This window comes from Rhinoderma darwinii, chromosome 10 (assembly GCF_050947455.1).
Source record: "Rhinoderma darwinii isolate aRhiDar2 chromosome 10, aRhiDar2.hap1, whole genome shotgun sequence".
Taxonomy (NCBI): domain Eukaryota; kingdom Metazoa; phylum Chordata; class Amphibia; order Anura; family Rhinodermatidae; genus Rhinoderma; species Rhinoderma darwinii.
Genome location: NC_134696.1, coordinates 39,600,973 through 39,625,969, shown reverse-complemented (window position 1 = coordinate 39,625,969; position 24,997 = coordinate 39,600,973). Strand labels below are relative to the sequence as shown.

Genomic DNA, 24,997 nt, shown 5'->3' with positions numbered 1-24,997 from the left:
GCAGCCCGCAAAACCAATACGATCGTTTACATGAGCCCATTTATCTTTTTGGGCTAATTGGTCAAAAGGGATTACACAGCAAGTTCCATGCCATTTCTTCCAAAGGTGCCATGGAGTAGGTCTCCTGATCCCTCCTTTCAGATGTGATCAGTGACCAATGTGATATGTTAAAAGTTTGAAACAATTCTGGTCTACCTCTGCTTTCCTGTAGGATTTACATTACTTTACATAGGAGTAAAATGGACTGTGGACTCCAGAATAACCATTTAATAATATGTTATCACCAGGAGACAAAAACCTACCCACTATTTCCCATCCGAGTTCGCAACACTTTGGCTACCCATATAAACGATAACATTTACAGGTGGACTCTATTATTAATAGTGTTGACAAGTGGAACATTCTTTTTGCATGGTGAATTTGTTTCATACCTTATTTATTAATTATTTTGGCATTTTCAGGCTTAACCCAACCCCAAATTACTTATTTACTAGTATTTTGCATTACCTGTTTACAAGCTAAAGCATGCAGATATACACTATTATTTCCAACAAATCGTGGTTTAAGAATTTGGCCCTTACTGTGGTTTACGGGCATGAATAAAATATTTACTGTCATAATCACCAACATCCATCCTTGATTTATTAATACGTGGCATATACACAGCTCTTTCAATGTGGTAACCAGCTTCTATAAAAGCCATCTCCACATCATCCTTTCTTGTGGTCAATGGTCTAAAATACTTTTCACCAACGTGGTAAAAAGTACCATTCATTACACTTAAAATCAAAAGGTGACCTCCAGGTTTAATCAAGTTCTTGAAGTTTTTAAGAACATTACAGTATGACTTCATGTCTGGGCATGCACATTCAAGCCAGAGACAACACAGGAGACAATCAACTGGTGGCAGAACGACAGGGTCATAAGGGTTTCTTTTCATTACATCACATTTCAGGACTTCTGTCACCTTACTGCGAAGTTTCTCAGCCTTTTCCTCAGAACTTTCCCTTTAAACATACAAGAATAAAATAATTATCTAATTTGTATTGTCGTGGAAATCAATGGCTCAAAATATATTAGACTGAAATTTATACGAGTCCAAACAGACTATCAGGCCAGGCCCCATTATTCAGTATCCCAATTAGGATATTTCACCGATATATATCGAGAGAGGAGAAGAAAACACACAGACGCTGCTGATATGCTCAAAATGCTCCTCTGAAAGTTTATTTCCAAGCTCAAACTATAATACTGAAATTCAGAAGGGGTTGAATTTAACAAATTAGAGACAATGTGACAATATTTGTTATTCAGTAAAAAGCATACAATAAAATACATCCCAGAAACATCACTATAATTCTTCACTCATTAGGTTTGCAGGTGGCCTTAACTCTCTTGTGCAGAATCTTCCCGTAAGATGGCTCTCCCACACACATATTTTGGCCCTCGCTTCTCACTCCCTGTTCCTTCTCTGCAAGCTTCGCATGGAAACCAAGGTCAAAGATAAAACATACAAAATCAACATTACTTGTATTAAAGGAACAATGACTTTCCTATTCACTACAAAAGAACCAAGATGGGAACTCCAGACAAGATGGCTGCTGCACAAAACGAAATCATTTAAACATTATCATAATCACTTTCACATAATACATATTTTAGTAATTCGGCATCCTGCTTGATAATTCATGATGTAATTTCATACATAGAATATAAGCAAATAAACCATCCTTCACAGTATGTTATTGAAATTACTGATTACTGATACCAATTACTGATACCAGAAGAAAATACCAGATTGAAAGGGATTGTCTTCAACCCTTTTAGGGTATATGAATATCATAGAAGGAGGTCCACTGCTCAGGATCACCCTCAATGAGCCTGAATTCAGAGCTGCTCTGTAATAGTGGCTCCTGCTCTGGTGGACATAAGCCATGATGAGCCATTCATTTGCAGCAGGGGAAATGTCTGGTGCTTACCCCAGCAAAATCTGCTGTCTGCAAGGGATTGCCTGTGATGAGGTTTGATTGTCTACCACAGTAATTCCCAATCTTTTTGCCATGGGTGAATCATTGAAAAAATATTGCCTTCCTGAGGAACTCCTATTACTGTTATAGTGACAGCAATGGTTGCCGCTCTTCTGGTATCACAGTTAAAGAGGCTCTGTCACCACATTATAAGTGCCCTATCTCCTACATAAGGAGATCGGCGCTATAATGTAGGTGACAGTAATGCTTTTTATTTTAAAAAAAACGATCTGTTTTCACCACTTTATTAGCTATTTTGGTTTATGCTAATGAGTTGCTTAATGCCCAAGTGGGCGTATTTTTACTTTGCATGATGCTGATTGGTCAGCGTCATACACTCCTCTGTACAACGCCCACTTGGTCGAAAGTAAAAATACGCCCACTTGGGCATTAAGAAACTCATTAGCATAAAGCTAAAAATCGCTAATAAAGTGGTTTAAAATAGATCATTTTTCTAAATAAAAAGCATTACTGTCACCTACATTACAGCGCCGATCTCCTTATGTAGGAGATAGGGCACTTATAATGTGGTGACAGAGCCTCTTTAAAGTGGAATTCCAATTGAGATCCAACAAATTATATTTAACCCACTACCTCATAAATTATGATTATCTAAGCACCAATTATGAAAGCACCAATTATGTAAATTTACACTTAATCGTGTGCTTCTCCCATACCTGCAAAGAAGTTGACTTGGCAAGACAGCTGATCGCTTCTCTAACCTCCAGTAATCAGCTGCTGTTGTCAGGGTAAGCCGCGTCTGTCCACTGATTTCTTCTGTAATGCAATAAATCAGTACATGGTGGCAATTGAAGGGAATCGCCATCTATGTGATGAATTGCCAGACTGGGTCTCCAGAACAAGAGCTGCTCCTAGAGACCGGCTGTCCGTTCTGTCTCAAAGAAGTGGGTCTCATGCTCGGAACTCTTTTTTATGACATCCATATGCTTTAATATGGCACATATATAGAGATGATCTTTATGAGACAACCATTTAAACTGTTCAGAATTCCGACTTTTGAATTTCAGAATTCTGACTTGATTAACTTTTTACATTTTATTTGTCCCATATATCTGCAAGATAAACTTATCTGTAGAGGAAATCTGAGGGAGTTTGACCCACCACCCCTTTCTCATCAATGGCTCCAACTACTGCTCTGTCACTTCTTTATGATTTTTACTGCAGCTCTGTGTGATCAGATTGGCTGCTGTGTATTAGCACTAGCCCTGCACAAAACACATATAGAGATGGGATACCTTGCTATATGAAATATACTTACATAACTTACTTGTAGTAATTTTAGTTGGGGTAAAGTTGAAAGGATTTAATACCTGTTTCCTTCGAGTTCACACACAAATTTGATTATGTGAGTCCAGTCAAAAGCATCTGGATCCTTCTTCAGCCATTTTTGGAATTCAGCACGGTTTTGCTCAACTAAATCTGAGGCAATGATTTTATCGAACACTTCACAAGCAGAGAGCAGGTGATAAATGCTGGGTCCAGTGCCAACATCAAGTAATGTATCTCCTCTTACTCCATCTTACAAAATAATAACAAAATATATAAAATATCAGGTTAGAAAGGAATATTATTGGGAATACCAAAATTGCTGCCACAAACCAAACCTACATAGATGAAACAGGGATTCGGAAAAAAAATAAAAATAAAACTTACACCTGTTAAGCGTGGATAAAGAGCTGACAGGGCAAAGTACTACAATACTAGTAAGAATGTCTCGGCTTACACAGAAGCTTCTGTGTAAGCCGAAACATCATTATTAGTCTTGCATTACTTTGCCTAAATAAAAGACTTTAACCCCTTAACGCTTTAAGGACACAGCCATTTTTGGGATTTTCGTTTTGATTTTTTCCTTCCCACCTTCTAAAAACCATAAGTTTTTTATTTTTCCGTCGATATAGCCATATGAGGGCTTGTTTTTTTGCGGGATGAGTTGTTGTTTTTCACGGCACCATTTATTGTACCGCATAATGTATTGGGAAACTGGAAAAAAATTCCTCATGGGGTGGAATAGGAAAAAAACTGCGATTTATTGTTAGCTTTATTCTACCAGTCAATATGATTATGGCGATACCAAATTTATATATCTTTTTTTATGTTTTACTAATTTTACAAGGCAGAAAGTAGTTGTTAAAAATAAAATTTGTGTTTAGTCGCCACATTCTGAGAGCCATAACTTTTTAATTTTTCCGTTGATTGAGTGCTTTGTTTATTTTTTGCAGGGTGAGCTGTAGTTTCTATTGGTAATACAATATACTAGGGCTATATGAGACTTTTTGATCACAACAGCGATTCTGGCGTATTTAAAAATTATTTTTTAATGGCATTCACAGTGCGTGTTAAACAACGCTATATTGCTAGTTCGGACTTTTACAAACGCAATGATACCAATTTTGTATATTTTTTCATTTTTTACATCTCTTCAGTGATAAAAATGAGAAAAGTTTTTTTTTTTAAATAGAAACTTTATTTTATTTATTTTTTGCGGGACGAGCTGTTCATTTTTTGGTACATACATCTTTTTGATCACTTTTTATTACATATTTTGAGAGATAAGTTGACCATAAAACAGCGATTTTGGCTTGGCAGGTTAATTTTTTTATTTTTTACAGCGTGCACAGTGCCACTTAAATAACACTATATTGTAATTGTTCAGACTTTTATGGCCGCAGTGATACCAGGTTTGTTTCCTTTCTTAACTTTTTACATTACTTTAGAGGAAAAATTGTTTTTTTTCACTACTAAAAACTTAATTTCACTTTTTTCTACACAGCTTATTAGTCCCCCTAGGGGACTTGAACCAGTGATCGTTAGATCCTAATGTATTGCAGTCTATTGTCATTTTTACAGGCACCTTTTAAGCCTTGCCAGAGGCAATCACGCTGTGCACAATCACGCTGTGCAGGGAAAGAAGCTGGGCTGGAACAATGAGAAGTGTATGACGCTGATTGGTCACTGATTGGTCAGCGTCATTCACTTCTCTTCACAATGCTCAGTTGGTAAAATGTAAAAACACGCTCAGTTGTCTATTAAGAAACTAATTAGTATAAATCTAAAATTGTTTATAACTTGGTAAAAAATGATCGTTTTTAAAAATAAAAACCACTGTTATCTAGATTACAGCGGCGATCAGATTATGTAGGACATAGGGCACTTATAATCTGATGACAGAGCCTCATTAAAGTACTGGGTGAGCCATTATAAATCTCCTGCAGCGTAGCTTGTCCTTGTTTAAACCAACGTTACATGCTCAATCTAATAATTCTGTACTACTAATAGGATAATTAGCTTTTAAATGTTCTTTTTATATGCCAGGCAAAATAAGTAACTCATAGTAGCAGAGTACAGATTTAATATGGTAAAAAATAATGAAATAATGAAAGAGTTTTAAAGGGAATGTGTTGTTAGCAAAAAATGTATTTTTTTTTTTAGTTAAACATTTAGTGTATAGGTGATTAAACAATGTTCAAATTTTTTTTATTTTTTTCACGAGTCAGGAAATATTATAAATTAAATTCTAATTTATAATATTTCCCAGCACTGGTCACTAGATGGAGCAATTCCCAAAATTGCAGCATTGCATGTGGTAAAGCAACCACATTGCTTTATGCTGCAAAATTGGGAAAAAATCCCTCGCTCTAGTGAGCTCTCAGAATCCCCCCCTCCTTTATCCTGGCTAGTGCCGGGAGAAACGAGGGGATTGAACGGTCTAACCTCCTACACTGTGTGTCGCCATTTTTTGAGCTAACACACAGTGTAGAAGGTTAACATACAGTAGTAAACACACTGAAACACGAACATACATAGAAATCACTTACCTGCTCCTGTCGCCGCCGCTCCCTCCGGTCTGTCCGCTCCGTCTGCTGCCGCTGCTCCAAGTGCACAAGTCTGGAAGCCGCGACCGGAAGTAGTAATGTTACTGTCCGGCCGTGACTTCCGGTCTACAGGAAAATGGCGCCGGACGGCGCTCAGTTCAACTTGGACTGTGTGGGAGCGGCGCATGCGCCGTTCCCACACAGACGGCGTACACCATAGTGGATGGAACGGGCCCCGTTCGCATTCACTATGGGACTGTAGCTGCCGTATTCCATGTCTGTATGTGTCGTTAATCGACACATACAGAAATGGAGTAAAAAATGGCAGCCCCCATAGGGAAGAAAAAGTGAAAAAATAAAAAAAAGTAACACACAAACACACAAATAAATACAAAAGTTTTTTATAAAACACTAACATCAAACTGATATAAAAAAATTTTTTTGGGGTGACACTATTCCTTTAAGGCTATGTACACCTTTTGCTACCAATTTTTTTTGCTCCAATGCGTCTGAAATTAAAAATGAAGCACCTTTACAAATATTCTTTATTAAAAATGTCCTGCTATTTTTTGTCTATGGCAGCTATACGGACTTATGTGTCTTGTGTCCATGGTGGCAGACCCTGTGTATTCTGATCCGGCAGTCATAATCTTTTCCATCTGCAACCTACTTCTTGTTAACATGGTAGGTGTTATTACGAAATAGGGGACAGATAGTAAGGAGTATAACTGCAGGTCAGACTACAGAGGGTTTGTTTGTTGTCTGTTACCATGGAGATGTATAAATCTGCATAGGAGCTATAGATCCAAAATTATAGGACATTTTTAATGAAGACTAGTTGCTTCTTTTTGCATTTAAGATGCATAGAAAATCAAAACAAAATAGTTGCCAACGTGTACATAGCTTTTACTAGCTGTTGCTATACTAATTGTAAAAGGAATAAATTGTATTAGGACACACTGTAATATAGAGGGTAGCTGAAAGTTCAGGGTCGAGCAGAAGGCAGAGACCATGCTTTTAGTCACCCCAATTCTCATAGCTCTGAAAATGCAGCCCATTACGTTAATTAATATGTGGCATAGAGCAAGTTCTAAACTATTATCCGGCAGTGTTGATCCAGTGGAAGACAAAACAACCCCAATGAGGCTGTACATTTTGAGCATTATATATTTTTAGATTTTTTTCAGCAGATTTTTAATTTATGTATATTCCCTTGAAAGGCAAACACAGGATTTTTTAAGGGGGGGGGGGGGGTTTCAAGTGTGTTGAAGCCTATGGGGAAGACAGCAAAATGCTCCATCCACCAATTTTACAGACGGTACAATAATTTAACTGGTATTCCTGGATGGGAGGGTGAAGGGGTGAATGGAAGTGGTTTAGGACAGGGACCTATAATTTAATTGACTCTAGACAGGTCCAACATTAATATATAATTGAACACTTTATTTCAGTTGTATTACTTACCTTTAGTGAAAGTTTCATGTAGATGTTGCGATACAAAGTCTGTCCATTCTCCAGTATGGACTCCTTCTCCTGCCACATAGAATGTCTGTAAGTAATCTTTAGGGTTAAATTCATCAATGTAGGTTTGCTGAGTGGTAAAAGGGATGGCCATGTTTTTCTATCCTCAGGACTGTGCTGTTTCTCTTAGATGCTTCAGAAAAGGAACCTGATTGTAAAAAAAAACAAAATTAACCCTTCACCACAAACAAATTATATACTGTACATTTTAGAAATTAAATTGTCTCCTGTAAATATAAGCCCTTGACTAGTTCTATTCTCTTAAGATTTTATAAATTCTATTCCGCTGTTTGTTAAAGCCGTTTACACACCAAGATTATTCAGACCACTGACGAATGATCCAAAGATGAGGATCTGATGAACATTTCAAACATTAAATGAGTAGGGGAAGGAAGGAGTGTGGGAACTGTAGTGTGGTAAACATAAAACTTTTTTATTTTTTTAAGTATGGTTGTGCACTAGTATCAGTGTCCACTAGTATCAGCCATATAAAAGCGAAACCATGTCCTGAATGTGGTCCCATTCTCTGTTAGTTTGAGATCCTGTCTGTGTTATTATATCAGACAGTCTATGCAGGTCACCTTGTCAGAGGCTCAAAAAATGGGAGATCAGACGAGTCAGCTCAGTGTGAGCTTTTCCCAAGCACTACAAAAGTGCGTCACATTAGCCAACACTTGACCTCCCTTCGCATGTCCACCACAGTTTAACATATGAATAGCTCATCTATTCACTCAGTGATGTGTGATGTCAGTTTGCGCATGCTCACAAGCGCCTCAGAGGCGAGGGGGGCACCAGCAGCAGAGCTGGATGTTGTGAAACAGTTTGTAATACAGTATGTATAATTAATTGCTTTTAACAAACACTTGAATGCCATATGTATTAATGGGCATTCTTGTTATGAATTTAACTTTGCACTTTATATTTATTACACTTTTGGACTTCTTATATATCACATTTTTATATGTTTTTTTATACTTACACTAATGTGATTTACTGGTTGTTATTATGAAGTTTGCACTTTGTACAAGACAATTTATATTAAAGTGTAGCTAAACTTTCGCAAAAAAAAAAAAAAATTTAAACTGCTATTATGTCCCTCTATGTGAATACATTACTCCTAGCAATTTTTTTCACGTCAAAGTACCTTTTTTTGCAGCTTTTTTTTCTTGTGAAACCGTCCATATCTATTTTCCCACACTTCCTGATTCTGGCAGTTGCTAGTGGCATGTCTTAGGCCTCATTTACACGAGCGTGTGCGTTTTGCGCGCGCAAAAAACGCAGCATTTTGCGTGCGCAAAAGGCACTTGAAAGCTCCGTGTGTCATCAGTGTATTATGCGCGGCTGCGTGATTTTCGCGCAGCCGCCATCATATAGATGAGGCTAGTCGACGTCAGTCACTGTCCATGGTGCTGAAAGAGTTAACTGATCGGCAGTAACTCTTTCAGCACCCTCGACAGTGAATTCCGATCACCATATCGAGTAACCTGTTTAAAAAAAAAGAGGTTCGTACTTACCGCGAACTTCCCGGCCGTTGCCTTGGTGACGCGTCCTTGGTGATGCGCCTCTCTTGACATCTGGCCCCACCTCCCTGGATGACGCGGCAGTCCATGTGACCGCTGCAGCCTGTGCTTGGCTTGTGATTGGCTGCAGCTGTCACTTGGACTGAATTGTCATCCCGGGAGGTCAGACTGGAGGAAGAAGCTGGGAGTTATCGGTAAGTCAGAACTTTTTTTTTTTTTTTACACGTTCACGTATATTGGGATCGGAAGTCACTGTCCAGGGTGCTGAACCAGTTTAACTCTTTCAGCACCCTGCACAGTGATTGTCTCCTGCAGGGTTCAGTCAAAACGAGTTCGGCCGAACCCGGTAAAGTTCGGTTCGCTCATGTGTAAGACACTCCGTTCGGATGTTTGTAAACAGAAAAGCACATTCAGTTTGACAGCTCTTGCGCGAACCACGCAGTTCGCACGGAAGTGCTTCCGTGCGACCTGCGTGGTTTTCACGCACCCATTGACTTCAATGGGTGCGTGATGCGCGAAAAACTCAGAATTTTAGAACATGTCGTGAGTTTTACGCAACGCACTCGCGCTGCGCAAAATTCACGCATCGTCTGCACTGCCCCATAGAGTAATATAGGTGCGTACGACACGCGTGAAAAGCACGCGCGTCGCACGCGCGTATATTACGCTCGTGTAAATGAGGCCTTACTGTGTGTGATGTTATGATTTGTCTGTATCTTTCATGGGCAGTGAACTCTGAGGTGATAACTACAAAACTGTGAGCGTGCACTGAGCTATGCACAGCACAACACATTATATATAGAGATGGAAATATCTCTGTACACTCCAGAAGAGAGTCCTTTCCCTTGCAAGGGGGGGGGGGGGAGGGGGGACGGAGCAGTCCTAGTCTTATCTGATGCTAATTTGCAGATCAGATTACAGTGTCCTGAGACTCTTTGCCGGAGGGAAGGGGGAGAATCATCCAGGCACAGAGACCAGTGCGCGCCGAAAATTCATCCTAATGACGGGGAAGTAAAACAGCAGTGCATACAAGTCCATCACTGCATGTGAGGCCTTTCGTCAACTAGATATGAGCCACTGTTACCGTAGGTTACCATCGGATCCTACGCTAGCCTTTAAAGCAGAACTAGATAGTTTATTGCAACGAGGTGTGGATTCAAATATTATCAACTCCAAACTAAGAGATGGTCTTTCCGTGGACTTTCCCATTAAGCCCACTTTTTATTTACTGCCTAAAGTGCATAAAAATGTCATTTGCCCTCCCGGGCGCCCAATAGTGTCAGGGATTGGAGGCTTATGTGAGAACATCTGCAGATTCGTGGATTTTTATCTACAGAAATGTGTGGAAACTCTGCCGTCATATATCAGGGATACCACGGATATGTTACAACGTCTTGATGGGCTGTATCTTGAGGATGACATGCTTCTTGTTACATGTGACGTGGAGTCCCTGTATACATCTATATGCCATGACCACGGGATCCGAGCATCTAGACATTTTTTACAGATGACTAATCATGACCTGGATCTTGTTGAGTTCATTCTATGCCTTCTCGACTTTGCACTAACACACAATTTTTTTGTATTCAAGGACCGTCTCTTCCTACAGCTCCAGGGCACAGCAATGGGGGCCACTTGTGCGCCCTCATATGCTAATTTGTTCCTGGGGCTGTGGGAGTGGGAGACTGTGCAGCAGACTCCGGGTCATGATTCAGTGCTCCTGTGGTCACGGTATATAGATGATATTCTATTCATCTGGCAGGGCTCCACGTCTAGTTTGGAATCTTTCCTCGATTCCCTTAATAGGAATGATATCAACATCAAATTGACGTGGCAGTTTAGCTTCACTTGCGTTGACTTTCTGGACATCAGGATTTGCAGAGATAATAGCGGTTTTATCTCTACCGATATTTTCAGGGAAAAAAACTTCCACAAATGCCCTCCTCCATGCTAGGTCTGCCCACTACCCGAAGGTTACAACATCCATACTCGTGGGCCAGTTTTTGAGGGCAAAGCGTATCTGCTCCAGTGACAGCAACTTTGAGCGTCAAGCTTTGGATCTTACAGCAAGATTCAAGAGTCGTGGGTACAGTCAGAGGGTCATTAAGAAAGGCTATCTAAGAGCTAAAAACTCAACTCGCGATGGACTTCTGGTGAGTAGACCCAGGAGACACAAAATAGATCAGAATGTCAGATTTATCACTACTTTCAACCCTCATTGGACTGAGATCCGTGATATTTTGCAAAAGCACTGGCGGGTCCTTCTCACTGATCGCGACTTGGCAGGCGTCTTACCCAGCTATCCCTCCATTACCTGGAGGCGGTCCAAAAATCTTAAGGACCTTCTGACTGCGAGTCACTATATTCCTAGTGCTCCCCCCAACCCGTTTGGGAGTAGAGGCCCTCCTTGGGGCTCGTATAACTGCGGTCATTGTTCTGCCTGTAAATACATTCTACGTACCTCTAACTTCTAGAGCTCAAGCGGAAGGAAAGATTATAAAATTGTCTACCACATCACGTGTAATACCGTGGCTGTGGTGTACTTTGCTACCTGTCCGTGTGGGCTTATTTATGTTGGCATGACTACCAGGCAATTGAAGGTGCGGGTGCTGGAACACGTGAGTAAGATTAAATCGGCACTTAATGTCGTGGACATTGACAAACTCCAGCCTGTTGCTCGGCATTTTCGCGAGTTCCACTCCTGTAATCCAAAGGGTTTTGAGGTACGTGGAATTGACAAGATCTCTTTGGGCTGTAGAGGTGGGGATGTACGTGTGGCGTTATTGAGAAAAGAGATGAAGTGGATCACGTTACTTAATACTGTAGCTCCATCTGGCTTAAACGAAGCCACTAGTTTTAGGCCTTTCTTGTAATTTTTTAACCATGCGTGAATTTTATTTTCTCTAGGGTTTTTTTCTTGTGTTTTATATCTACTTTTGTATATTGCAGTTTATCTTGTCCAGTGAGTGGGTCTACTTCTCTATATATCTACGAGGATCGCATATGGCCTTTATTGCAAACCAGAAGTGGAGAAGTTATACACATATTGTAATTTTGATGTATTGTGTATTTGTTGTATTATTTCTGCCAATGTGTGTATTTTTCTAAAAAAAAATTTTTGGAGCGATTGCTGCGTTTTTCAACTAACTATATAAGAATATATTTCTATTTATATATGTATTTTTTTAATATACATTGTGTAGTACTTTATATCTATTTCTTGTATATTTGATGTTGCAGCATTTTGTACATCCACCAATGTATCTATATGTGTGTATTTATTGCCGATACTGTGGATTCCATTGTATTATTATATTTTGGGTTTCACATTATCGGCTTTCCATTTGTTGTATATAATGGGACATATGGGATGGAGTATATTGATTTATTTTAAACATCTTGATGTATTTCGTTTCATGTATATTTATTTATATATATATATATATATATATGTATTCACTTGTCACTATTTTATTATTTATTTTTTGTACTATGTATATTTATTCTTATAGGGTGTTTGGGAATTGCCCATTCACATTCATGTATATCACTTTTCACATTATATATTATATTTATTATTATATTAACATGCCCCCCCCTTTTTTTCACCTGTTTCACTTATCTACTGGATTATAGTCCACTTATTTTTTCACCTTTTCCTTTTGTGCACAGTTTTGTCATATGTGCACTTCCCCTCGTCTCATTTTATCTTATTATTTTTATTTATTATAAACATCCTGCTCTATCTGCATGTACCTTCTATTACTAGATTCCGTTGAATGCATTCCATTCTCGTAGTTACTTCCCACTCCTAAACTGCCATTGTGTTAGTCCTGTCTTTTGTTGTCTCCCCTGTGGTGTCCGCACAGACGCTCGGCTGCGCATGCGCAGTGTGGCCTACATCCGGGAGTGCCGCTTAGCGTCCTACGTCGCTATGGTGATCTTTCATCATGCGGCGTCTTCTCCATCTGACGCGCGGCGCGTCCCGTGATGTGGGTGTCACTGGGCGTGTGTTCCGAGCGCCGATTTGCGCTCATCACAGGTGAGCCTAACTCTATGTTCTCTATTTATAACCCTGGAGTACCATTTTAAATTAGCCTCCTGACGAAGCCGGTCTATCGGGCGAAACGCGCGTCGAGGCGCTTGTTCACCCAGATCTTCTGATCCTCCACGCTCTCTCAACATGTCTCAGGGTATGTGTATGTGCTTTTGTTAACTTGTACCGACTTTTGGGCTATACTGTTCAACTATGGCAGCTGCATCTTTCTATGGCTATCTGAGCTACACTATCTCTTGATATACGTCAATAGCTACACTCTTTTTTTGTGCTGACTCCTACCTAGCAGTATACGTATATCTATTTAGTTATACTGCGCTGTCCTTGTACGCATTATTTTATGCATATCTATTTAGCTGCACCTTTTTTGTGCTGGCTCTGACGTATTATCATTATATGTATGCTGCCACATGTTATTCTGCCCTTCCCTTTTTGTATAGGCTTTGATATTATACAGGCCACCTTTGCATTGCTATTTCTACATGTGGGATTTATATTACACACCCCTGGGCTTGTGTTGTTATTGGATATTATTTGAGCGTGTGAGTGATCATTAGTATATGGTTGATTCTGTTGGTCATGGTCTTTTCTATCTGACCCTGCTGTATATGTCTCCGTATATGCTGTATTATTTCTCTTTTTCCATTACTGTGTTATTTTGTCATTATATTTAATAAAGATATTTTTTGTGCTTTTTATATTGAGTACAATATTCTCTTTAGGGATATGTCCCATTTGGTTCGTTTTTAGGTTCTATTGCTATAGGGGACCCCACTACATGCCATTTCTTTGGTGCGAGGTTTTTGGTTAGGTTGTCAAGTCCATCACTGCAGCCTGACACAACGCGGAGTGCGGCAGTGTGATTATCCTGGCTCCTCCTCCTTAGTACAGCCCAGTCAGCGTTAGCGTGGGTTAGGGGCCCGGTCGCAAGTGCGACCGCTGCGACCCCTATAGCTACACCACTGGGCGCAGGTCTGGTGCCCCCTCCCTGTCCGCTCTTCCCCCTGTACACAGTACTGTAGCCGGCAGTAGTAGAGCGCAGGGAGGAGAATGATAGCTCTTCTACTGTCCGGTCTATGGTATGTGTAAGAGGCGCTTCAGTAGCAGAAGCGCAGGTCTGGTCCCCCTCCCTGTCCCCTCTTCCCCCTGTCCAAGTGTGCTATAACCGGCAGTAGCAGAGTGCAGGGAGGGGAATGACAGCTCTGCTACTGTCCGGACTATAGTGTGTGTGAGAGGCGCTTCTGCTACTGAAGCGCCTCTCACACATACCATACAGACAGTAACAGCTGTCATTCTCCTCCCTGCCGGTTACAGTAAAGTGGACAGGGAGAAGAGGGGACAGGGAGTGGGCGCCAGACGTGCCTTCTGCTATTGAAGCGCCTCTCACACACACTATAGTCCGGACAGAAGCAGAGCTCATCACAGTCTCTTCCATGCTCTCTGTTGCTGCAGGTAGTGTATAGAGGCAGAGAGACCTTCCTGACATCACGATGGGGGCGTGCACATCTGACGTCAGGATGGGGCCGTCCACCCGTACTCATAGGCAGCAGAATCCGAACACCGATACATTCAAACAGTGTACGGATTTCTGCTAGCAACAGGAGAAATACAAGAAATAAAATGTGGTAGAAAAGTGTCAGAGTGGCCATTTAAAACACATATAACATAAAAAGGAGCCAAAATTCATAATAAAGTATATTACAAAATATATTTATATTACACATGCTGCTAGAAAATAAAAAGTTGATTGAACGTTTTAATAGTCTTTAATGATGTGAGTAATTGATGCACCTATATGTAATTGTAATAATAGTAATTGATGCACCTGTTGACTAATGTGATTCACTGTTGTAGTGCTTGAGAAAAGCTCACACTGAGCGGAAACATTTCATGTGGGAATAAATGTATCACTTTTACTTTTGGGGTGCTGTCTGATCTCCCATTTTTTGTTGATTGAGGGGCCATTGGACCGTGTCCCTAAGGTGTGCACTCACCTATTTACACCGTGTTCCAAATTATTATGCACGTTGGATTTAAGTGTCATAAACATTTAATTATTAGTTTTTCAATTAAACTCATGGATGGTATTGTGTCTTAGGGCTCTTTGGATCATTGTAATCAATCTTAGACACCTGTGATAATTAGTTTGCCAGGTGTGCCCAATCAAAGGAAAACTACTTAAGAAGGACGTTCCACATTATTAAGCAGGCCACAGGTTTCAAGCAATATGGGAAAGAAAAAGGATCTCTCTGCTGCCGAAAAGCGTGAAATAGTGCAATACCTTGGACAAGGTATGAAAACATTGGATATTTCAAGAAAACGTAAGCGTGATCATCGTACTGTGAAAAGATTTTTTAGCTGATTCAGAGCACAGACGGGTTCGTTCAGATAAAGGCATAATGAGGAAGGTTTCTGCCAGACAAATTAATAGGCTGGGTTCACACAACCTATTTTCAGGCGTAAACAAGGCGTATTATGCCTCGATTTACACCTGAAAATAGGGCTACAATACGTCGGCAAACATCTGCCCTTTCATTTGAATGGGTTTGCCGACGTACTGTGCAGACGACCTGTAATTTACGCGTCGTCGTTTGACAGCTGTCAAACGACGACGCGTAAAATGACTGCCTCGGCAAAGAAGTGCAGGGCACTTCTTTGCAACGTAATTTGAGCCGTTCTTCATTGAACTCAATGAAGAGCAGCTCAAGATTTACAAGCGTCACAGACGCCTCACATAATGCGAGGAGGAGCTTTTACGTCTGAAACAAGGCAGCTGTTTTCTCCTGAAAACAGTCTGTCTTTTCAGACGTAAAAGGCACTTCTCGTGTGCACATACCCATAGGATTAGGTGAGCAGCTGCTAAAATGCCATTGCAAAGCAGCAAACAGGTATTTGAAGCCGCTGGTGCCTCTGGAGTCCCGCGAACCTCAAGGTGTAGGATCTTCCAGAGGTTTACAAGTGTGCATAAAGCTATTATTCGGCCACCCCTAAACAATGTTCACAAGCAGAAACGGTTGCAGTGGGCTCAGAAATACATGAAGACTAATTTTCAAACCGTGTTGTTTACTGATGAGTACCGTGCAACCCTGGATGGTCCAGATGTATGGAGTAGCGGATGGTTGGTGAATGGCCACCATGTCCCAACAAGGATGCGATGTCAGCAAGGAGGTGGCGGAGTCATGTTTTGGGCTGGAATCAAGGGGAGAGAGCTGGTAGGCCCCTTCAGGGTCACTGACTGTGTGAAAATGACCTCTGCAAAGTACGTAGAGTTTATGACTGACCACTTTCTTCCGTGGTACAAAAAGAAGAACCGTGCCTTCCGTAGCAAAATTATCTTCATGCATGACAATGCACCATCTCATGCTGCAAAGAATACCTCTGTGTCATTGGCTGCTATGGGCATGAAAGGACAGAAACTCATGGTGTGGCCCCCATGTTCCCTTGACCTCAACCCTATTGAGAACCTTTGGAGCATCCTCAAGCAAAATACCTATGAGGGTGGGAGGCAGTTCACACCAAAACAGAAGCTCTGGGAGGTTATTCTGACATCCTGCAAAGATATTCAAGCAGAAACTGTCTAAATACTCACAAATTCTATTGATGCAAGAATTGTGAAGGTGATATCAAAGAAGGGGTCCTATGTTAACATATAACTTGGCCTGTTAAGTTTTTTTTTGATTGAAAGAGCTTTTGATTTCAGTAAATATGACCTCCTGATGCTGCAAATTCAACAAATGACCATTTTAGTTCTCTTTACAACCTTTAAAATGTTTTGATCTCTGTTGTGCATAATAATGTGAAACAGTGCATTTTGCGTTTTTTACTTCTAAAAAAAATCTGTTATCATTAGGAGATTTGCTCAATAAAATTCGCATTATACTCCAACGGTTGATGGCTTGAAGATTATACTGACTGTCATTTGCATCGACTATTTTCAGCGAAAAATAACATTTGCATAATAATTTGGAATGCGGTGTATATATACCAGTTAGTTTGTGTGTTTATAAAAAAAAAGAAGTTTGTTTAGTTAGTGTTAGTGACGTTATAGCGAGGAAGTTTTTTTAGTGCTGAGGAGGCATACGCCATCCTGTGGTCTGAGTCTGAGACCGCATCAGAGATGGCGTCAGAAATGGAACCTGTTTTGGGCAGTGACTATGATGGCGTCACTTCAGGTTCATCTTCAGGGGACGTTATCCCTGATGCAGTTGAAACTGCAGAACATGAAAGCGCAAGGCCTAGTAGCGCTGTAGCACGGGACAGCCTGGTCCCTCCAGTTCAGGCTCTTGTATGGACACCTGCTCCATCTTTTGGGGCTAGAATCCACGGATTTACTGCCACTCCTGCCATAATTGTGGACAAGACAAATTTTGTCCAAATGGATTACTTCCATTTATTTATTACTGACGACATCCTAAATATGATTGTCCACTAAACAAATTTATATGCGGCTCAGCATATAAGGCAGAAACCTTCATCGACCCATGCCAGAGATTGGACGGCCACCAATTTGCAGGAATGAAAAAAAAATTTGGGGCACACTTTAAATATGGATATTGTCAAAAAGCCCTCCATTAGGTCTTACTGGTCAACAAGGCCCGCGCAAGCCACCCCAGTATATTCTGCAGTAAAGCCCAGGTCTCGTTATGAGACAATAATGAGGTTCCTCCACTTCAATGACAATGCACAGGCCCCCTCAAGTACCGATGCAAACCGGGATCGGTTGTTCAAAATAAGACCGCTAATAAATTCCCTGAATAAATTATTTCTGCAACTCTACACCCCTGAGCAGAATGTAAGTGTGGACGAATCTCTCCTCAACTTCTATGGAAGACTTAGCTTTCGCCAATATCTACCTTCCAAAAGGGCAAGATATGGCGTTAAGTTTTAAAAACTGTGCGAAAGCGGGTCAGGATATACCACCGCCTTCAGAATTTATGAAGGGCGGGACCGCACAATAAATGTTCCTGGATGCCCCCCTGATCTTTCCACCAGCAGTAAGATCGTGTGGGAGATTATGCAGCCTCTACTTCACAAGGGGTACCACCTGTACTGCGATAATTTTTATTCGAGTGTGCCCCTGTTTAGGCATTTGCATGCTGCAAGGACTGGGGCATGTGGTACCATGTGCAAAAACCGAATTGGTTTTCCGCAGCAATTAGTGGGGAAGCGGATGGTAAAGGGGGACTCCTGTGCTTATGCATCTGAGGAATTGCTGGCGGTCAAGTACAGGGATCGCAAAGATGTGTATGTACTAAGCACGATTCATACCGCAGGAACAGTGGCAGTGAGGGAAAGAGGGGCAACATCGGACAAGCACAAACAAGTGAGCGTGTCCGAATATAACAAGTACATGGGGGGCGGGGATGGATTTAAGTAACAAGGTTTTACAGCCGTATTTAGTAAAACACAAAACAAAAACCGGGTACAAAAAAGTGGCCATTTATCTGTTACAGGTGACAATCCACAATTCATTTGTGCTCTATAAAAAAAAGCAGAGGCAGAGACACATATCTGGATTTTCAGGAGAAAATTATCGAAGGCCTCATATTTGACGTTCAGGACACCACAGAATGCCCCCAGTCTGAGGATGTCACATGACTGACTGAAAGACATTTCATCACTCGCATTCCCCCAACACCAACCAGAAGCAACCCCCAGAAAAAGTGCCGCGTCTGCAGAAAAGACGGGCACCGCAAAGATTCCCGATATTTCTGTCCCTCATGTCCCTCGCAACCAGGCCTGTGCATTGACCCATGTTTTAAAAAAATACTACACTGTTCTGAATTATTAGATTTTAGTTAAGTAGTTGAAAATATATTTGCCCTACATTACTTTTTTATTTTTCCCCTGATTTTACTCCAAGGGTGAGGGAGGGAATGGGTGGGGGGTGGGGAGTGGATGTCATGTTTGATATTTTCTAAAGTTCATCTGCTGGAGAGGTCCATTTGCATAAACCTGCAATTTCTTATTTTAGAAAACCCCAAAAAATTAATTCCCATTATCCCCCTAGATGAATATTTTGGGATCTCTGCTTCATGAGCAGATATTTTGGAAGTGTTATAGAAACTCTGTTGAGTTTTGTAAAACCAGCTTTTAAAAAAGGCGATTTGTGAAATAAGCTTCTTCTATCCTCCGCCCTCCTACATCTCTATGTGATAATAAGACACACATATTTGGTATCCCCATGCACAGGAGAAGTGACAGAATGTGGAAGGAGATGAATTTTGTCCGTGGTCTATAACATGTGTGAAAAATGCTGGTATAAACTGACGCATTTGCTAAAAAAATGCTAATTTTATTTTGTTCCATCTTATTCAAGAAACTTTCAGAAGAAAACTGGACTGTCTAAAAATATGATAAACCCCTTGAAGGAAACCTTGTGGGGTCTACTTGTGTGAATGAAGTTATTTATGGGGTGTTTCTAATGTTTCAGCAGCATTAGGCCCCCTAGAAAACAGTATGCTGCTATAAAATCAAGTGCAGAATTCCTGGACCTAAAGGATTTCAAGGATTTTATTACGTCAGTTATTTCAGACAAGGAGATCGCTTTATTTATGAGATCCTTTTCGGTCAGAGATATCTGAGGTAAGGATATATCCTTCAGGAAGCTATTAATTATTTCCGTATTGGGTTCGGTAGTATCAAGTTGATTGTTTAAATGATATAAGGTACTATAATAGTCCGCAAAAGCTTCAGTAATCTTCTGCGGATTAAGAATTTTATTACCATTCGTGTTAGTGTCAATAATATAGGGAATTTTCGATTTCGCCTCTCTGTATTTCATTTTATTAGCAAGAAGCTTGGACGCTCTATTTCCTTGCCAAAAATGAGTCAACTTAGATTTCCTGAGGTTGAGTTCATACCTATTTTGTATATATAGGTATAATTGTGAGCGGAGCTTTTTAATTTCTATAAGGGTTTGAGAGGAGAAATTAGATTTATTGTTATCCTCTAAGGTTTTTATTTTGTTCATAAGTCTATCAATGGTTGCCATACGTTTTTCTTTTCAGTCGCTGCCAGTTTAATAAGAAGGCCCCTGATCACTGCTTTGTGTGCGCACCATACGTTAGTATCAGAAGTTTCACCATTGTCATTTATTTCTAAATATTCTGTTAAATTGATGTTAATTTGATTAAACAAATCGGACTTATTCAAAAGAGAATTATTCATTCTCCAAGCGGAGGAAGGCGGGTTATTGAATTCCAAAGAAATAGTTATGGAGATAGGAGCATTGTCAGACCAAGATATAATATCAATCTTAGAATGTAAGATTTTTTGTAATAACCATTTATCTGTAAGAAATAGGTCAATACGGGAGTAGATTTTATGGGGGTAAGAGAAGAAAGTGTAATCTCTTTAGTTTGCATGAAGGATTCTCCAAGTATCATATAAACTTTATTTAAAAAGTAGGTTTGAGATACCCATGTCTTTAGTAGAAGAGCGATATGAGCGCTTATCAATATCTGGATCTGGGACAATATTAAAATCTCCACAAAAAAATAAGAGACCTTTTTTTAATATTATTAACCAATTCTATCGTATCTTTAATAAATTTGGATTAGTGAGAGTTAGGCGCATATATGCAGGCTATAGTATAGGGGACGTTATTTATATGACAAATCACAATGAGATATCTGCCTTCAGGATCTGCTACGGAAAACACTAGTTGAAAGGCAATGTTGTTTTTTAAAGGCTATCATTGCACCCCTCTTTTTGTTGGTAGCATGGGAGAAAAATACATTCGGAAAATTACTGTTAGAAATTATTTTCGCATCTATTTCATTCACGTGGGTTTCTTGAATACAGAATACATTGCATTTTTGTTTTCGAGCTTCCTTCCATAAAAGGGATCGTTTGAAGGGGCTATTTAACCCTTTTACATTTAAAGAGCTAATATGGAGTACCATTGCGGAAAATAAACATGATCGATTACACAGCTAACATCAGTAAATGTGACATGGATAGGAATTTTGCTCAGCTCATATAGAATAGATCTACACAACCAATGTGGAGGACAACCTAAATACCCCTTTTAAGTAGAATGAGTTTCATCTAATGATTGTATCATATATACAGGGAAAAGTGCATATAATAACAATATGATAATGCCCATGACTATGAATAACATCAGCAGTGACTCCTAGAATATTAGAACAACAACCTAAAAAATGGAGTCAAGACAAAGCTATAGCTGATAAAAAGGTGATTTTTATTGATACAAAATATAAAACATGAAGAACTCACATATTAAAATCAGAGATGACTGCCACAGTGTGGAACAAATGGAAGCCAGACAAGTATACATAACAGGATAAATAGCAGTGTGTACGTTTAAGAGTGTAATACACAGGTAAATAACACCTGGAAGGGCTTTGGAAGAAATTCATTACTCTAAATCATGTGTAGAGTCCCAGGTCACAGTATACTGTTGTAAGCGTTAATGCATTTATAGAGGCTCTATCACCAGATTATAAAATCCCTATCTCCTATTGAATGTGATCAGCGCTGCAATGTAGATAATAGTAAAGTTGTTGTTTTTTTTAAAACGATCATTTTTGCCCAAGTTAGGGCATGACCACACGTGGCGGATTTCCTCCGCAACTGTCCGCATCAATGCCGCACAGAATCTGCGTTGCAGATTCTGCTGCGGATCTGCACAAAATGTGCAGAAAATTGATGCGGACTAGCTGCTGCGGACTGCGGGAAAAGTGCTTCCCTTCTCCCTATCAGTGCAGGATAGAGAGAAGGGACAGCACTTTCCCTAGTGAAAGTAAACGAATTTCATACTTACCGGCCGTTGTCTTGGTGACGCGTCCCTCTTTCGGCATCCAGCCCCACCTCCCTGGATGACGCGCCAGTCCATGTGACCGCTGCAGCCTGTGCTTGGCCTGTGATTGGCTGCAGCCGTCACTTAGACTGAAACGTCATCCTGGGAGGCCGGACTGGAGACAGAAGCAGGGAGTTCTCGGTAAGTATGAACTTCTATTTTTTTGACAGGTTGCTCTATATTGTGATCGGTAGTCACTGTCCCGGGTGCAGAAACAGTTACTGCCGATCGCTTAACTCTTTCAGCACCCTGGACAGTGACTATTTACAGACGTCTCCTAGCAACGCTCCTGTCATTACGGGAGCCCCATTGACTTCCTCAGTCTGGCTGTAGACCTAGAAATACATAGGTCCAGCCAGAATGAAGGAATGTCAAGTTAAAAAAGCAAGACGCATCCGCAGCACACATAACATGTGCATGACAGCTGCGGACTTCATTGCGGAAATTAGAATCTCCATTGAAGTCAATGGAGAAATTCCGCCATGAGTCCGCCACTGCTCCGCAACAGACAGAGCATGCTGCGGACACCAAATTCCGCTCCGCAGCCTATGCTCCGCAGCGGAATGTTACGCATCGTCTAAACGAACACTGCTAAATTAAAGTGAAAGTCAATGGACAAACGGCTCCGCTGCGGATTAACGCTGCGGAGTGTCCGCAGCGGAATTTAAGTGAAATTCCGCCACGTGTGAACCCAGCCTAATGAGCAATTTTAGATTTATGCAAATGAGCTTTTCGATAGACAACTGGGCGTGTTTTCTCGTTTTACCAACTGGGCGTGTATTGTGTTTTTACCAACTGGGCGTTGTGAATAGAAGTGAATGACGCTAACCAATCAGCGTCATACACTTCTCATCGTTCCCACCCAGCTTCATTGTGAAATGACTCTGAGTTCTTGCAGCATGATTCTCATTTCAGCAGAGGAGACAGGAGTTTCTGATGCAATCCTGTGTGAAGATGTAGTGCTGCTATTGCTGCTGCATGGCACAGCTTTTGAGGGAGAAGTTAACTTCACTGGGAAAGCAGTTAAGGAGGGTTGTGTGAGGGATTTCTGAGATACTGTTGCAAAGTCCTCTTGTTGTAAATGATTTATGGAGTTAGTAAATGAAGAAGCGCTCACCTCCTGTGTAGTAAGCCGGAGGTCCTGCCATCGGTGTGTTCCGATGGCATTTTGTGATGTGGAGGGCGCAAAGAATGCTGTCATTTTCGGTGGGCTAGATGCTTTTCTCTTGCTTCTAGTCATGATCTGGTTGTCTTTCAGAGTTCTCACACACTTTGGTGACACTGGGGGATCGAATATCTCTGTTTATCACTGCTGTTTGAGCTGCTTAAAGGGAATGTGTTGCCAGCAAAACATGTTTTTTTTTTTTAGTTAAACAATTAGTGTGTAGGTGATTAAACATTGTTCTAATTTTTTTTATTTTTTTCACGAGTCAGGAAATATTATAAATTGGATTCAATTTATAATATTTCCCAGCACTGGTCACTAGATGGAGCAATTCCCAAAATTGCAGCATTGCAAGTGGTAAAGCAACCACATTGCTATATGCTGCAAAATTGGGAAAAAATCCCTCGCTCTAGTGAGCTCTCAGAATCCCCCCCTCCTTTATCCTGGCTAGTGCCGGGAGAAACGAGGGGTTTGAACGGTCTAACCTCCTACACTGTGTGTCGCCATTTTTTGAGCTAACACACAGTGTAGTAGGTTAACATACAGTAGTAAACACACTGAAACACGAACATACATAGAAATCACTTACCTGCTCCAGTCGCCACCGCTCCCTCCGGTCCGTCCGCTCCGTCTGCTGCCGCTGCTCCATGTGCACAAGTCCGGAAGCCGCGACCGGAAGTAGTAATCTTACTGTCCGGCCGCGACTTCCGGTCCACAGGAAAATGGCGCCGGTCGGCGCGCATTTCAAATTGGACTGTGTGGGAGCGGCGCATGCGCCGTTCCCACACACACGGCGTACACCATAGTGGATGGAATGGGCCCCGTTCGCATTCCCTATGGGACTGGAGCTGCCGTATTCCATGTCTGTATGTGTCGTTAATCGACACATACAGAAATTGAAAAAAAAAATGGCAGCCCCCATAGGGAAGAAAAAGTGTAAAAATAGAAAAAAGTAACACACAAACACACAAATAAATATAAACGTTTTTAATAAAACCCTAACATAAAACTGATATAAAAAAAATAATTTTGGTGACACTGTTCCTTTAAGGGATATGGGTTCAGGAGCTCCTTCCTCACACAGCCTCTCTCCTCTACATCCGGCCACGCCCCGTCCGAAAGTCAATATTAAATCACTCTCATATTTCATCCTTATGATTCATATGCCGACATGCTTTATATTTTCTATACTATTTTTTATATTGCAAAACACACGTATACTGATTCCCTCTGGTTATTTTGTTGAAACTTTTAAAATTTCAACAATAATTTTTAAAAGATAAAATTGCATTTCTACAATTCTTACACTTTCATAATTAACTCAAGGTGACCTTACAGTTAAATATTAGGAAATTTGTAAGCTCCACCTGGTTCCCTAAACATAGAACATGAATGGATGAGGGCAGTGGTGGAGAAATCATATTCCCCAGTGGCCACACGCTGAATATAGACTGCCGTTTATGTAAGAAAACAATCACTGGCTGCTTATGGACTAGAAGGGTTACCTTCCAGTCTGATGGAAAATATATTAGTAGTATGTCATAACACGCTCAACATGCAGTTGGTTACATATAATCTTGTATCTGTATTGAATAAACAGAGTACAAGCACTTCATAATATAAAACTATAAGATATCAGCAACAAGTGAAGTGGATAACTGGTGGGGCTCACCTTTAGGGGCTGTGCTGGGAGGCAAAACCACTACACAAACATGAATGCAAAATTCCTTGCAGCTCATCTACACCTCCTGAGTTGGTGCAATCTTTGTCCCAGTTTGTCCGGAATCAGATCTGGGAAGGAAAACCAATAGAAAGTTTTTAATAGTCTAAGTAAAACTCTGAAGCGTTTCTGTGTTGTACCAACCCCTTCATTAGGTAGAATAGTCAGGGAGATTTCTACCTGAAGAAAGAGTTGGTACAACCCCAAAACGCTTCATAGTTCACTTTGAGGGTATGTTCACACGGCCTATTTACGGACGTAATTCGGGCGTTTTTGCCCCGAATTACGTCCGAAAATAGCGCCTCAATAGCGCTGACAAACATCTGC

At 40.7% G+C, this 24,997-nt stretch overlaps 1 protein-coding gene across 1 annotated transcript; it reads right to left on the bottom strand.

The window, feature by feature from the left end:
- Positions 1 to 247: 247 nt before the first annotated feature.
- On the bottom strand, positions 248 to 24,707 carry LOC142661388 (nicotinamide N-methyltransferase-like). The gene is made up of 4 exons (XM_075838768.1): positions 24,623 to 24,707; positions 7,325 to 7,529; positions 3,359 to 3,566; positions 248 to 1,007 (listed from the first exon to the last, which is right to left on the bottom strand). Exons 2-4 carry the CDS (start codon positions 7,473 to 7,475, stop codon positions 578 to 580), a joined length of 789 nt encoding a protein of 262 aa, XP_075694883.1. The 5' UTR covers positions 7,476 to 7,529; positions 24,623 to 24,707; the 3' UTR covers positions 248 to 577.
- Between the last annotated feature and the right edge of the window lie 290 nt (positions 24,708 to 24,997).